The 16,246-nt window shown below is 41.1% G+C and overlaps 1 protein-coding gene across 4 annotated transcripts in view; it reads left to right on the top strand.

Moving 5' to 3' along the window:
* Positions 1-16,246, top strand: part of DPP6 (dipeptidyl peptidase like 6) — a 1,161,897-nt gene that overhangs the window by 695,793 nt on the left and 449,858 nt on the right. For all 4 annotated transcript variants that reach the window (XM_039472700.2, XM_074378865.1, XM_039472699.2 and 1 more), the window contains exon 2: positions 7,585-7,699. In XM_039472700.2, the coding sequence (XP_039328634.1) occupies positions 7,585-7,699 (115 nt within the window). The remainder of the gene's footprint in view (positions 1-7,584; positions 7,700-16,246) is intronic.

The following is a 16,246-nucleotide window of genomic DNA, read 5'->3' as shown; positions in this document are numbered from 1 at the left end:
ATGAACAGAAGTGTTGGGGAAGGTCAGATGACATCATCTTCCACCACCACCACCTCCCATTCCCACGTCAGTTGCTCCAGTCTTTGGAGAAGGGCTGCTTAGCCGCCCACACCTGCAGTCTCTGCAGTTATTCACATGAAGGCAGCATTAATTCACGTCTCGTGGCCATATCCCTTATCCCTCCGTCACTCACTCCCACAACTAGCAAATGCACCCCAAAAGGACTCACAAGATACAAAGTGACAGTCACAAGGAAAGAGCATCTCAGGCAGTGGGAAGGTCTTCACTGCTACGTGCATGCAGCACTTTTTTGGACGATGAGCTAGGGTCCTCTTGTTTCAGTAAGACCGGCCTGTGTTTCCACCTCCAGCCTGCACTGTGAATCCCAAGTCACTGCTGATTTATACATATCCTCTGGAATTATTTAAAGCTATCAATTACCTAACCTTGGGTCTGGCTATATCCTAGAAAAAGGCCACTTTCTATTTTGGGAACAAGACATAGTCTTCTAGTCTTAATATACTTCTGCTGGCTGCCTGATGGAAGAAGAGACTGATTGGTTTAAAGATAGATTATTATGAGAGAAATAATTTACTTCACTTCCTCCTTCCCTAGTGAGAAGGCCATCTGGTTGACCCCTCTGCCTTTAGCTAAGGGACATAAAATGCACGATTGCCAGCTGTCCCCACCGTGGCTGGCAAGGCTGGACCTCAGCTGTCCCCGGGGTCCCTGCGGTGCTGCCCTGATTGCTCTAGTCTTCTGCAGGGGTGTGTCTTTAGGAAGAGGCTTTGGTTGATTGTGAAATCATTCTCCAGTCTCACTTCTGCTGGAGGTTACTCCTTCCATCCCTTTAGCTGTGTAAGGCCAGACATGCGTTACATGAAGTAAGCACATCGTGGGACATGGGCCTGGAACATTCACGGCGGTGACTGGCTGCTTGGCATCCCTTTATTGTGGAGTCACAGTTATGGATCCAGTAACGGATATCACTCTGCTTTGAGGACCCCATAAAAATTACATTTCGGATTTCCCCTCATTAAAGCTCAGGATGCAGCAAGAAGTTGGAGGATCACGGTGGCACGTGATCACTCTAGCCCCTTCACTTTCTTTATAAAGGGTAGGAAATCGAATGCACTTTCGAGTTCTCACTCTATTACATATCATATGTCGCTAAAATATTACTTAGTGGTGATAGCGGTAAATGGTAAATTAGTATCTTATGTTTCTATAATTGTTGTAAATTACGGTGTGCTTTCAAATGCGTATACGTTAATCCTTACACCACCTAAGCCATCAGTTCCTTTTCTCTCCAGCCCCTTTCCTCCTTGCCGCATTCAAAAATCATCTCCACCTTCGAGTTCTCATTTGAATCTTCTCTCCCTCAGGCACAAAGTCTGATAAAGGTAGCAAGGCAAATTCATGAGAGATACAAAGCTCAGGCCAAGGTGACCTGTGTCCATTTTAACACAGAGAGGAGAGAATAGGAATGCAGTCCCTCATGGAGAGGCTGTAGCTGCGGAGAACATTAAGGCAGCCTGCATTAGGGTCCTGCTTGAATCAGTTCAGGGACATCATGGTGTCTGTAATTATTATCTTAACCTGTGTCACTTGCACTTAAGATGTGCAATTGGTACACACCAAAAATCAAGCTGTAATCACAAATTACTAAGATAACAACATTGAATAAAGGTGAATTTTATGTTTAAAATGACCAAACAACTTAGAAAAGGTATAGCTTGGTTTTAGTTCATTGTTTGTTTTATTTTTACCTGAGTTAAAAATAGGTATGAGCAACTGATGTCACAAAGGACAGGATTGCCGACCATGCGTGTCAGTTTCATTACACCTTGCAGGGTCCGTTACTGCTTAGGGCTCATTCAAGCCACTGTGCCGGCATTAACCCTTTGCTTTCTCCGTTCATCAGTGATTGCCTTTCTATTACTTCTAAAGGCATTTATCCATCCAACCATCCACTCAACGCACAGTGTCTGTGCACCATGTTGTCCCAAGTTTTGTACCAGTCATTGAGACATTGGACACAGCAAGATAACTGTGTCCTCATGTAGTTTGTCCTCTGGTAATGACACAAGCATTGCGATAATCTATATATATTATAATATAGTATGTGTATTAAAACTATATATATATATATATATATATATATATATATATATATGAGAAATACATAATAGTGAAGCAGTGTTACGGAAAAGCAATCACAGAGTGTTGTGATTGTGTCCAGGTGGAAGAATAATACCTATGAAACCAGGCAGTATTTCCTATCATGTCAGAGGTGATATTTTAGCTGATAAGTAAAGAATGCATGAGGACTTGCCTGGCAAACTGAAGATGAAGGGGAATTCCAGGAAACAAAAACGTCGTAGGGGGTTTGAGGAAAGGGGGCATGGAAGGGAATGACTTGCTCCAGGAGCAAGAGGTGTAAGCAGAGCCGGGTAGAACTTAGATTTGACTTAGAGGTAGAAAAAGGACAGACTTGCCATGTTTTTTTTTTTTTCTTTTTTCTTGAAAACAGAAGGCTGGGGCCTCAGAGAGGGCTTTATATGCAAAACGGAAACATAAATGCATCCTGACACCTAGGTCTGCACGACTGGCTCAGAATAACACTGTTGGCTGATATTTTTCTATTGAATGCCCAGAATTCAGCTTCTTCCCATGACACCCACTGCTGCCAGCCAGGACAGACCTCGTCACCCCGTTCCTTGTTGGCCGCTCCTGTTCCCAGCCTGGCTTCTGCAGGTGTTTCCCTGATGCAGCTCCCCGGGCCACCTTCCTTAGTGGGAGCCTTATTTACACACTGCTGTGCTCACACCCCTTGCACTCAGGGGTAAGCCAAAGCCTGCACCTGGCCCTCAGGCTCTGTACTCCCAGGCCCCTGCTGCCCCCCCTCCTCTCACAGAATGGTCACCTTGCTCTTCCACTCTGGCCACTGCCTCCTTGCTGTCTCCACTGAAGCCTACACTGTCTCACAGGCCAGGCACCTGCCACTCCCTCTATCTGGATTGTCTTCTCAGATGTCAGCTCTACAGATTTCCTTTAGTTCTATTCAGATGTCACTTTGCTAGAGAACTCTCTGATGCAAACAGCTCTCAGAACTCCATTGTCCTGTTTGTCTCTTGTCTTAAAGAGCTCATCTGCTTATTGTTTGTCTTGTTTGTCTCTTCCCCCATTCCTGTACTAGATTACGAGGAAGAACTATGAAAAAAAAAAAATGAAAGCCACTAAACTTCGGTTGAAAGTATCAGTGTCTATTTTATTCATTCCGGTATTCAAGGTTCTCAAAATCCAACCTGACATAGTAAGCCTAGATAAACATGTGTTGGATGGATGGGTGTGGATTGACAGATATATGGATGGATGGGTGGATGGATGTGGATGGATAGATGAAAGGATGGATGAATAGATGGATGGGTGAATGGTAGATGGATGTGGATGAATAGATGATGGATGGATGGGTAAATGGATGGATGGATAGATGGATGGATGTGGATGGGTGGATGGGTGGTTGGATGTGGATGAATAGATGGATGGATGGATGAATAGATTGATGGGTGAATGGTAGATGGATGTGGATGAATAGATGATGGATGGATGGATGGATGGGTAAATGGATGGATGGATGTGTAGATGGTTGGATGGGTGGATGTGGATGAGTTGATGGAAGGATGGATGGATAGATGGATGGATGTGGATGGGTGGATGGATGTGGATGAATAGATGGAAGGATGGATGAATAGATGGATGGGTGAATGGTAGATGGATGTGGATGAATAGATGATGGATGCATGGGTAAATGGATGGATGGATAGATGGATGGATGTGGATGGACGGATGGATGAGTAAATGGATGGATGGATAGATGGATGGATGGATGGACACATGCGGATCACTGGATAAAAGATTTATTCTTATTAGAGCCAATGGTTGATTGTGAACATGCTTTTCCATTTCAGTGGACCTCCAAAGTATGCATGTGGTACCACACAGAATAGGGAATATGTTATAGCCTCATTTTCACCTTGCTAGGCAAAAAAATATGTAATTCTATTGAGAAATACACTACTGAAACTCAGTATGCCAGGGGATAACCTAGTGACTTATTTTGACTTTCATGGAAAGCAGAGTCAATCCTATCCAAATTTATAACAGTTCAACTCCTGCAGGTTAGGAGGAAGTCTGCATCTGAGAAGCCAAATTAGATGTTCAAAGAAGTACATATTAGCCTGCATTCTAACTTGAAAACTATATCTATGCTGTGGTTGTACCTACTTAAAAATTAAATGTACATATAAACCAGAAATAGAAAAGAATATGAAAATTGTTTAAAAAGTGAATTTTTTGGATTAACAAGATGTTTCATCCCTTTTTTCTTATGTTTCCCATTATTATGGTTACAATGTTTTTTGTGTAGTAAAAGAAAATTACCTGCAGTCTGACAAACAAAGTTTGGCAAATAAAAATGGAATTTGGTAAAGAACATCTTTATCCCTGTGAGTTTTAATGCAAGAATGCTGCCAGAAAGGCAAGGTGATGTGTCTGTACCTAAGAAATGATGTATATGATCCAGAATCACTCCAGTTGAGTGGGATATGCATTGATGCCAATGGGTTATCTTACTGCGCATTTTTTAAATTCACGAATGCGTACCAGGTTGGTTTTCTGTGCAAAACCTTACCTTAGTCCAGTAGGCATGATAGAAGCACAGTCTTTGCCCCACTTTCACCAAATGCCCTTACTCTCATTCATTTCTTCACCCCATGTACCAGCTTCCACAGTTTTGTGTCTTTCGTCTCCATCTTATATGTGACCACAGAACTTCTGCTGTGTTCCTCCTTATGAACGTCATCTATTGCTGCCTTCCTCCCTGAAGCATCAGACCCTCAGTATTTCCATGAGATGTCCATTCATCCTGCTCACTTCCAGGTGAAGCAGCCTCTTCTGTTGTCAGGCAGTACTAACGGTTGGACATTCTGAAGTTTCTGTGTTGCACAATTCGCCTCTGTTAAATTTCCTTTTGGTTCTAACTCTGCCATCTAGTGCAATATAGAGTAAGTTTGCTCCACGGTCCATGTGATATGCCATCAAATGAGTGAGGACTTTTAAGTATTTGGTACTTGAAGAGAAACACTTCCTTCAACTTACTTCATGTAATATGTCTTGTAAATACCTTTATTTATCTTCTTTCTAAAACCTTTTTCTAAACGTATTCTCTATGTCATGATCTGTAACAACATCCAGCCACTGTCATATCATGAGTGTGTCGGGGCCAGGGAGGTGTTTACCACTCCAGCGTTTGTTCAAATGAATATTTGTAAGTAAACCAGTCACATTATTGGCTGGTCAAGTAATTGATATAGATCACAAGTCCTAGGGTTTTTGTTTGTTTGTTTGTTTGTTTTAAGTTGCATATGGACTTTGACCAATGTACCTATTATATAACAAATGTGTTTAAAACAGAATTTAGAAGTCTAGATTACTATTACAAGAAACAATATTCAGGTCAGGCTTGGTGGTCCATTCGTGTAATCCCAGCACTTTGGGAGGCTGAGGCGGGAGGATTGCTTGAGGCCAGTAGTTTGACCAGCCTAGGCAACACAGTGAGACCCTGTCTCTAAAAAAAATAAAAATTAGCCAGGCTTGGTGGCACACACCTGTAGTCCCAGTTACTTGAGAGATTGAGGCAGAAAGATCATGTGAGCCCCAGATGTCAAGGCTGCAGTGAGCTACAATCACGCCACTGCACTCCAGCCTGGGCAACAGAGTGAGACCCTGTCTCAAAAAAAAAAAAAAAAACAAAAAATTTAAATAAATATTAAAAATGAAAAAGAAACAATACTCAAAAGATATCAATTATTTGGACTAATGAAGATAGCATTACTTTTATCATTCCGCTTCATGAATAAGATTTGGTCTTGGCATTCTGTTTTTAATGATTTCCTTGGAATTTCATCTTCATGGTGTTTGAGGAATGTCAGCTGGGGCTGTGAGAAATTGTATGCACTAGGGTGGTTATATGAACAGTGCCACTGAAAGATTCCTGCTAGCCACAGACTTGATGAAAATGGCTTATTTTCTTTCTGAATTCGGGTGAAATGAAAAGCTGCTGAATTAGCAAGATCTAATTACTTATCCTTGGCCCTGGCCAGTGATTTTCTCCCACAGAAAATACTACCTAATAGGAAATGAGATTGAATCAGTGTAACTTTCTGTAGCTATTTTGTTGCTAATGGGTAGTCTTACTTTTTAAGTTCTAAAAAGCTACTCTCTGTTGAATAAATTAAGTTTTAGATGGCAAATATGAAGACTTGTAGAAATTCTAAACCACCATAGAACTCTTTCCTACTAAGTCTATCTTGGCCCATGAATTTTTCTTAATTTAATAACCAATATAGCCAATATTAAACATTTGGATGATATTGCATAATATCTATTTAAGTTTGTAGCAATTTGACACATTCTAATAAACTTTTAATCTTCGATGAAAATATATTTACATATTGCGTTGTCTACTTTTTGAGGCCATCTTCATTCTACCTCATTTTGGCTTGATTACTGAGTTGCAATTATGAGGATTTAAGAGTGTTTTCTCCGGACTATACATGGGCAGAAGTGGTCCCTTTGCAGTGTGACCATGTGTCCTTATTTACTCTTGTGTAATTAATAATAATAATATGTAACCGTTATATTTATTACTTAATAAGTGTTCATATTATCCTTTGTGTCTCTCAAAGAATCACAGTTTGGACTTCCAGTTATATGCTTCCTCTACTTTGCAGGGAACTGAAAACTTGGTGTCAGCAGGCAATATGCGTGATGAATTTCCCAGACTTATGTAGTCTTTAGCACCCTTTAGCAGTGTCTCCAGAGTCTATCTCCCACCTCTTGCTGCAGTGCAAATAGGTTTCCCTGGAGGCCAAGGTGGGCAGATCATTTGAGGTCAGGTGTTTGAGACCAACATGGGGAAACCCCATCTCTACTAAAAACATTACAAAAATTAGCTGGACAAGGTGGTGGGTATCTGTAATCCCAGCTACTTGGGAGACTGAGGCAGGAGAATCACTTGTACCCAGGAGGCAGAGGTTGCAGTGAGCCAAGATCATACCATTGCGCTCTAACCTGGGCAACTGAGCAAGACTCCATCTCAAAAAAAAAAAAAAAGGGCGGTGTTGAGGGGGAAGATGACAGAGGACTTGGAGATAAAAGTTTAATCCTAGTTGAGTTGGATTCAATTAGGGTAAGGAGTTTAGCTGTGATGAAGGAAAGCTCCAGGATGACCCTATACTGTAGAGTTTGGTTTATTGGGAGGAGAAGCGTTAAAGTTGTAAACATAGTATTATCAGATTTTCTTTCTTGAGGTACTATTTGGCCATAGTAGGAAAATGACAGCCCAAGGCTTTGGGGCACTGAAGGCAGAGAGGAAGAAAAGGAGCTAATAGTACCTTCAAGGACGGGAAGATGCCTTTTTCACTGCTGTGTGTCTTGGCTCTTGATTTAAATGAACTGTGTCGTTTTGGCTTATTTCCTTATTTCACTCACTGAGGTTTTCTTTGTTGTTGCTGTTTTTAGGAGCTGGTGGGGAGCAACCCTCCGCAGAGGAATTGGAAAGGAATAGCAATTGCACTGCTTGTCATTCTGGTCATCTGCTCCTTGATCGTCACATCGGTCATCCTTCTGACACCAGGTACTGTACACATTCTTGGAAGAGAGAGTCGCGGCCAGGGAGAAAGAGCGTAATTTTACCTTGCAGTATTTTCTAAGTAACAAATAACTACCTGTTACATAATTTATTTTTCCCAAGTTCTAATTCTCACTGTGCCATATGATATAATATGATTTCAGTTTTAAAAATCCATTTTATATATGTTAGATTTGTTTATAAAGTTGTTTACTACATGGAAATGCTTGGCACATATTAAAATTACTTACAATTACTTATTAATTCCTGATAAAGACAGTGGCATGAATATAATAATTTCATATATTACATGGAATTCCTGGACATTATATCAAGGGTGAATTAAGAAAGTTATTAAAGCAACATATGTTGAGTGTGAACTAAGGAGAATGTGCTAAATAGGTACTATTGAAGATGACAGAAAGTGTAAACCAGTATCATAAATCTCTCAGGAAAGAAAAGACACTAAAATCCACAGAAGAAACCTACAACAAAAACAGATACATAGATGCACTATTGAATAATCCAAACAGAAATGCTATTGGAGTTGAGAGGAAAACGAGAAATCTTTCAGGAGAAAGTTCATGGAGAAGGTAATATGTGAAGTGGGCTTAATGGAGTAATGGGAGGAATTTAGTAGCCAGAGAGTGATAGGATTAGAGAGAGAAGAAAGTCTTTGCCCATAAAATAATAATATAGGGCCAAGCATGGTGTCTCATGCCTGTAATCCTAGCATTTTAGGAGGCCAAGGTGGGCAGATCACCTGATGTGAAGAGTTCAAGACCAGCTTAGTGAAACCCCATCTCTACTAAAAATACAAAAATGTGCCAGGTGTGGCATACACCTGTCTACACCAGCTACTCAAGAGGCTGAGGCAGGAGAATCACTTGAACCCAGGAGGTGGAGGTTGCAGTGAGCCAGGATCATGCCATTGCACTCCAGCCTGGGTGACAGAGTGAGACTGTCTCAAAATTAATAATAATAATAATAATAATATAGGAGTTATAGAAAATCATGGTGGCCACAGATAAAACAGTATGTAACCGTTTTATTCATTCTCATGATCATATTAGATGCCTATATGTGTGGGCAAAAAAAGTTTTTTCCTCAATAAATAAATATACAAGCATTAGACCCTAAGATGAAAAAAGTAGATATTATCATGTAAAACGATTTTCCACCAGGTACAAAAAATGCAGGCAAATTGTAATCCAGGCTTAAACTATTAAACCAAAACCTAAATGAGAAAAGGGTAATCTGTTCCCTGACACCAAATTAAATAAAGATATCACAAGAAAAAAAAAAAAAACTACAGATCAATGCCTCAATGCCCGTCATGAAAACAGATGTAAAAATCTTCAACAAAATAGCAGCAAACTGAATCTCACTATATGTAGACATATTATACACCATGACCAAATGGGGATTTATTCCAGGAAAAACAAATTGGCTTGTATGGAAATCAATCAATGTATTATACCTACATGAATAGAATAAAGGGCAAAAAGCATGTGATCATCCGAACAGACACCGAATAAGCATGGGACAAAATCCAAAAACCCTTTCCTGACAAAAGACCCAACAAGCTAGGAAGAGAAAGAACATCTTCAACCTGACAAGTATCTATGAAAAACCCAATAGGTAACATCATACTAAACAGCAGAAGACTGAAATCATTCCCCCTAAGACCAGGAGACAGTAGACAGGGATGTTCATTCTCAACATGACTATTTAACATTATATTGGAGGGTCTAGCCAGGGCTATTAGGTAAGAATTAAAAAAAAAAAAAAAAAAAAAAAAAAAAGGACATCCAGATAGGAAAGAAAGAAGTAAACCTGTCTCCATTCATAGAAGACATAATGTTGTATACAGAAAATCTTAAGGAATCCACCAAAAAACAAAAAAAGTTCAGCAGGAAGAAATATTTAAGACCAAAATGCAAAAATCATTTGTATTTCTATCCACTAGCTATGAACAATCCCAAAATAAAATTAAGAAACTGATTCCACTTAAAATAGTTTCAAACTGAATAAGATGCTCAAGAATAAATTTAACAAAAGAAGTATAAGACTTGTGTACTAAAAACTGTAAAACAAAATGAAAAGAAGTTAAGACTTTGGTAAATGGAAGGATATCTTATATAAATTGATTGAAAGACTTCATATTGTTAACATGATAATACTCCCTAAATTAGTGTCTAGATTCAACCCAATCTCTATCAAAATCCTTCTTTATTTTTTAAAGAAACTACAGGTTGATTCTGAAATTCACATGAAAATGCAAAGGACTCAGAATAGCCAAAACAATCTTGAAAAAGAGCAATTAAAAGGCACATGCTTCCTGATTTTAAAACTTACTATAAAGCTACAACAATCAAACCAGTATGGTACTAGGAGAGGTATAGCCATATAGATCAATGGAATAGAATTGTGAGTTCAAAAATAAACCCAGACATCCATAGTCAATTACTTTTTGACAAGGAATCCAAGACCATTCAATAAGGAAACAATAGTCTTTCCACCAAATTGTGCTGGTATAACAGGATATCTACATGCAGAAGAGTGAAGTTGGACCCCTAACTCATGCCATATACAAAGATGAACTCAATGTGAACCAATGACCTAAATGTAAGAGCTAAAGCTATAAAGTTTTTAGAAGAAAATATAGGAATAAATCTTTGTGATTTCGAATTAGGCAATGTTTTCTTTCATGTAACAACAAAAGTGCAAGCAATCACATAAAAAATAAGTTGGAATTCATCAAACTTAAAACATTTTGTGTGTCAAAACACTATCCAGAAAATGAAAAGACAACCTGTAAATCATGTAGTTAGTAAAGGTCTAGTATCCAGAATATATAAAGAACTCTTACTACTCAAAACAAACAAACAGAAAAACCAAATAATTCAATTTAAAAACTGGCAAAGGATTTAAAGAGACATTTCTCCAAAGAAAGACAATGGCCAGAAAGCCTATGAAACGATGCTCAACATGTTTCATCATCAGGGTGAATGAAAATCACAATGAAATACCATTTCACACCCACTTGGATGGTTATAAGAACCAAGCACAAACCAAAAAAAAGGAAAATGCTAAGTATTCCCAGGATACACAGAAATGGGAACCTTATTACATTAATAGTAGAAATATATATTGTGTAGCTTCTGTAGAAAATAGTTCAGTAGTTCTGCTAAAATTTAAACACAGCGTTACTATATCACCTAGTAATTCTACTCCTAGGTATAGACTCAGGCAAACTGGAAATATAGGTCCTTATAGAAACTTGTATTTAAGACTCACAATACTGAGTCTCACCCATATCTGATTTATGTAAAAAAAAAAAAAAAAAAAAAAGATAAGGTTCACAACAGCATTATTCATAGTAGCCAAAAAAAGGTGAACACAACCCAAATATCCATCACCTGGAGAATGGATAAATAAATGGGATGTGACCATACAATGGAATACTCCTCCACTGTGAAAAGGAATGAAGAACTGATCCATGCCATCGCATGAATTAACCCTGGAAACTTCACGCTAAGTGAAGGAAGCCTCACATAAAGGCCACATATTATATGATTTCAGAATAGGCCAGTCCATAGAAATAAAAAATAGAGTTGTGGCTGCTGGAAGCTAGAAGTGGGAGAAAAGGAAATGATTGCTAACAGGTATAAAATTCCTTTAAAGGGGATGAAGAAATTATTCTGGAATTTAATTGTGGTAATAGATGCATGACTTTTAATATTATGTATTTTTAAAACACTGAATTGTATACATTTAAAAAGATAAACTTTTATATGTGAACTTCATTAAGATGTGAGTTTAGTAAAAAGATGAGCAAGCTGGGAGGGGGGAGGGGAAGGTGCGAAGGTGTAATGTGGCCACAACAGTGCCAGATACACTAAATTGCCTCCAAACCTTTTCTAACACGGAAGAGGCTTCAGTAACAGTTTCGGGAGAGAGTGTTGCGGTCTCCTGGGTGAGTAAGCTTCTTGAATGCACCACAGTTGCCTGGACCATTCAAACTGAGGATTCAGCCCAGCGCTTCAGCGACTGGCAGCAGATCCCTTCGCCTGTCGAAATCAGATGACCAGGGTTCAGAGGGGCTGGGGGAGGAACCGCAAAGACCACCCTCATTTTGTTTTATGGTGATGCAGACGATGATATCACACGGCTGGGGACTTTAACCACTACGCGTTTCTGATTAATATAGAGGATGTCAGGTCCTCCTCAGGGTCCATGGAGCAGGTGTTTCTTCTGCCTCTGCTCTTCTTTGAGCAGAATTGTGGCTTGCGTAAGAGTGTGACTGCTGCAGATTCGATCTCGCGGTTGTCTGGCACTCCCTTTGGGACGTAGAAAGCAGTGGCGTTTAGTGGTTTGCAGTTCCTCCCGCCACCCAGGTCTGAGGGCTGTCACGAGTGTCACTCAAGAATGGAATAAAATGACTGCCCAGAGCTCCTTACACAGACATATCCACAGCAGCAAAGTGGGTTGAGAAACAGGTCCTGGGACCCTGCCCTCGAAGCTCAACTCCAGGCCTGGCAAGCAGTAGCCCCGCATCTTCTCCAGGCGCTGGAGAGACGGCAGGCCTGCTCCCTCCAGCACAGCAGCCGACCCTGCCAGCATCTACGCGTGGTTCTTGTGCAGCCGGTGCAGCCTCAGCAGCCTGTCCTCTGCAGTGAACCCAGGAGGCCGTTGCTGGGAACTCTTCTCCCCGCACGCTGATGGCCAGTTGTCAGGGACAACTGCTCTGAGAGGCTCTGGTGCATGGCTGAATTCCAGAGAAGGCTTTGAAGAGGAGACTTTGCTTTTGTTTGTCCATCACAGTAAACATGTAGCTGAGCCTGGCTTCGCCTTTCGGTTCTGGTGGGTGGTGTTTGTTTCTCTGGGCTGTGCCGCCCTGGGTCTGGGTGTCCAAGGCTTAGGCCTCTCCGACAGGACCGCACGGTGAATGTTGCCCACTGCTCCCCGCACCGAGGCCTGACTGTATCCACTCTCCTGCGATACAGCAGTGGCTTGTGTTTTGATATAAAATTCCATCAGGCAGAGGAGGTATAAAACCATTCAACCCGCCGCTAGCTCCAGAGCCGTCTCAAATTCACTAATGTGCAGAACAGAGTCACCTCGACGGAGAATGCCTGCCAGCAGATCCAGCATGAGTGATCCTGGCTAGGAGCTGAGAATGCCATGCTAAGTGCCAGACAGAATGTGGGGAGAGGAAAGCGTTGCTCCCTGTGAGGGTTAGAGTCCACGTACAGACAAGGCATGTGCAAGGAGAATGCCACAGTAGCGTTAGCATTAAGCAAAAAGAAAAGGGAAAGGCCAGGTGTGGTGGAGTCCTGCCGAGCTGCGTGGACAGGGGAGATGCTGACCGGCAGGGCTGAGAGCCTCCCCATGCCAGGAGGGGCTTCCACGGTGACAGTGAAGGACTAGAGTCAGTCTTCAATGGTGGAGAGTCTGAGTCGTAACAGTCACGCTGTGGGCATGTGGAGTGCGTTCCTGCCCGACATTGCTTCCATGCTGGTAGATTTAGTTAGAAATTGTAATATGTGCTTTCTTTTAAATAGTATTTTTCAAGTCCTACCAGCCTTGTATTCTGGTTTACTGAAACTCAAGAGTACAGTACCTGCTTTCCACTCAATTAGAAAATCCATTCTGAACTCACTTGATGCCGTGGTTTTGTGAAAACGGTTCCTGGTCCCCAGGGGCCCCCTTTCCAGGCAGGTGAGAAGAATCTCATGCGTGTGGTAGAGTGCCCTCTTGATGTTGCAGACCCGGAAGGGCCTTGTGGTAATCACTCTGAACAACAAGGCACGTTGTCCTGGAGTACAGTCTAATGATCACAAGTTATGCCCAATCTATGTTTCAGAAATCAAATTAAAAGCGTTTAAGGCGAGCTCAGTTCCAGAGGGACTTGCCAAATGAGAAAGTGTCCTTTTCAGTTCTGCCATTCATGTCTCCCTTGCTGGCCCATGCTCTTTTCTAAATTTCTTCTCTTCGAAATAATAGGCTCAGTGTTACATTTTTTATTTTCAGATATTAAATACGTGTCTGTCTACAATAGGCCACGCACAGCATATGCCTTTAGTTAGCAGCTACAGCTCTCGCATCCTGATGGAAACTGCTGTGACCTTCTCCAGTGCCACAATCACTGGTGTGGGAGTCTGAAACTCCAGCAGGATTGGATTTGCATGAAAACATCCCTGACATTTAGCTTTTATGGAATCTCACATTAGAGCAGGTGGACAGTGTTTGTGACGGAAAGCGCTGGGACACTTTTACGTGGTGCATCCATGAAAAGCCTTGGATAATTCAAAGATACTGGGTTAAGGCCAAACACAGGTTATCAGAACAGAAGACTCCTTAGTCTTTTGGGTAAAAACGTAACATAGAGATTATTTTTATGGAATTGAAATGTCATTATTGTTTAATGCCTGTGACTGCATTGCCAACCTTCATCTTATCTTTTTAAAATACTTGAACAAATGATTTTAAAACATTTTATTGAAGAGGTATATGCATATAGGATATATGTTATGTGTCTAATATAAATGTATGGAAATTAAATATGTAAATATCAACACATGTAAGCTATTGTTGAATTTTGATGAATTTTAATACCAAGCATGATGCTATAATCAGCATCTGGATCACAACAGCAGTATGCAGCCAGCATTCCAAAAGCCCCCTCCCCTCCCATCATTAGTCCTCTCAAGGGAACCTCAATTCTGACATCACAAAGTAGTCCTGCGAGCTTTTAGCCCTTTGCATTGATGTCATAAACGTAATCATCTTCTATGTCTACTTTTATGACTGCTTTTCGTTCTGTATAGTGTTTGTGAGATCCATTGTTGTATTTTAGATCGTATTGCTACCCAATTTTTATCCTATCTTGGATTATCTTATCCTAAAGTCCCACATAATCCCAATGAAAATTGAAAAATAGTTTAATAGTAATTCAATAGCCTTTGTGTTTATCATAAAAAGTAATACATACCTCATAATTTTTTGTCTTATAGGAATGGGTGGTTTGGTCCATATCTTTTGGGCATTTTCTCTCTGTTACGGCTCCTATATTAAATTTATCCTCCAAATTCAATCTTGTTATATTCCATCTACTACCACGGACCACGGCCCACACATCTCATCATGGGAAGCACAGGTGGCTTGAGTGGGTCTCTGGTGTCGTTCGTCTGCCCTTGGGCATCTGCTCTGAGTCCTGGGTCCTCCGGGCCTGCTCACATCCATCTACAGCTGACTGACTTGGCTGGGGATGGTGTCCACACTCTTCATGAAAGTTGTTTTGGCTGCTGCTGATGTTACCACTGTTAATGTTTCTACCCAAAGTTAACTTGTTAATGTGAATCGAGACCGAGTGTTATAAATAGAGGCTGCAGATGATATTCATTATCACGGTCCAAAATCTGAGAGAGACCACTGAGGACAGCATGCATTCATGGAAGGCTTCAAGGAGAATGAGCAGTTAGACTTTGAAAAATAGATCCAGTAGAGACTGAAGAAGACCCAGGCGGAAGGCCACGAGTGCTTGCTGGACAGAGGATAATCTGGCCAGGAAGTTGTGGAGGGGACAGGCGTGGTCAGGAGTTAAGGGAGAATGAAAGGGCTGGTAGCCAGTGGGGAGAGCCTGGAACGCACAGGGTCCGGAATTGAGACTGGACTCTAATTTGTCCTACTGTTTATACCAATGTCGTAACCAGTTTCAGAGTCTGATGAATACTGTAAGCCATCCTATTGTTGGAAGGAAAGAAAGGGCATTATGTACATATCAACATTTGGAAGTTTTGTTAATAGAACATTGGTGAACCTAGTCCATCCCAGGGCCATCTCTGAGATCTGCTTGAGCATTTATCCAAGGTCCAGGTGTTAAAGTTTGTCAGTCAAAATATTTTTGTCTGTGAGTAACAGAAGAGCTAACTAAAACTGTTCCAATTGCAGGTGTCTGCATTGTTTCACAAGACAGGTTTAGACATAGCCAGTCCAAGACAGATTCAGGGCTCATGGATATCATCAAGGGCCGGACGGTCTCCATCACTCTGCTACCATCATCAGCATGCTGATGAAATGTTTGTGATGGCTTCATGCGTCATGCACCCACACAGGCGGGAAGGGATGAACACGCAGAACTTTGCTTGTGCCTCTCACTTCCTCCGTCATGGAGGAAATAGTTTTCTGGGTAGTTCCTTTCAGTTTCCTGGAGCTGAGAGGAGACAGCTTTTTTTGCTGTAACCATACTGCATGGCAGCCTTCACTGGAGGGAGTTGGGAAAGGCTGCCGTTTGGAGGGGTTGGGCTTTGCTGAGTTGGAAGAGAGGTAGACAGAGTTCTGACAGATTCTTACAGAAGAAAGGATTCGTTGACGTTGCTACGAACCCTATAGTGAATTGCAAACTTGCAAACTACTGAAAAGTGGGTCCCCTGGAGCATCTTAACAGGCTCTCTTTTGACTTCCCATCATTAATTCTAGGAGGACCGCGAGGTGCGTCTCACTTATTTATGGAATCCTTACACTAAAGAGCCATTTTTCTAAAGGATG

The sequence above is a fragment of the Saimiri boliviensis genome, chromosome 10 (genome assembly GCF_048565385.1).
Source record: "Saimiri boliviensis isolate mSaiBol1 chromosome 10, mSaiBol1.pri, whole genome shotgun sequence".
Taxonomy (NCBI): Eukaryota; Metazoa; Chordata; class Mammalia; order Primates; family Cebidae; genus Saimiri; species Saimiri boliviensis.
The sequence above is the reverse complement of the archived record's forward strand: the minus strand, read 5'-3'. Positions and strand labels throughout refer to the sequence as shown.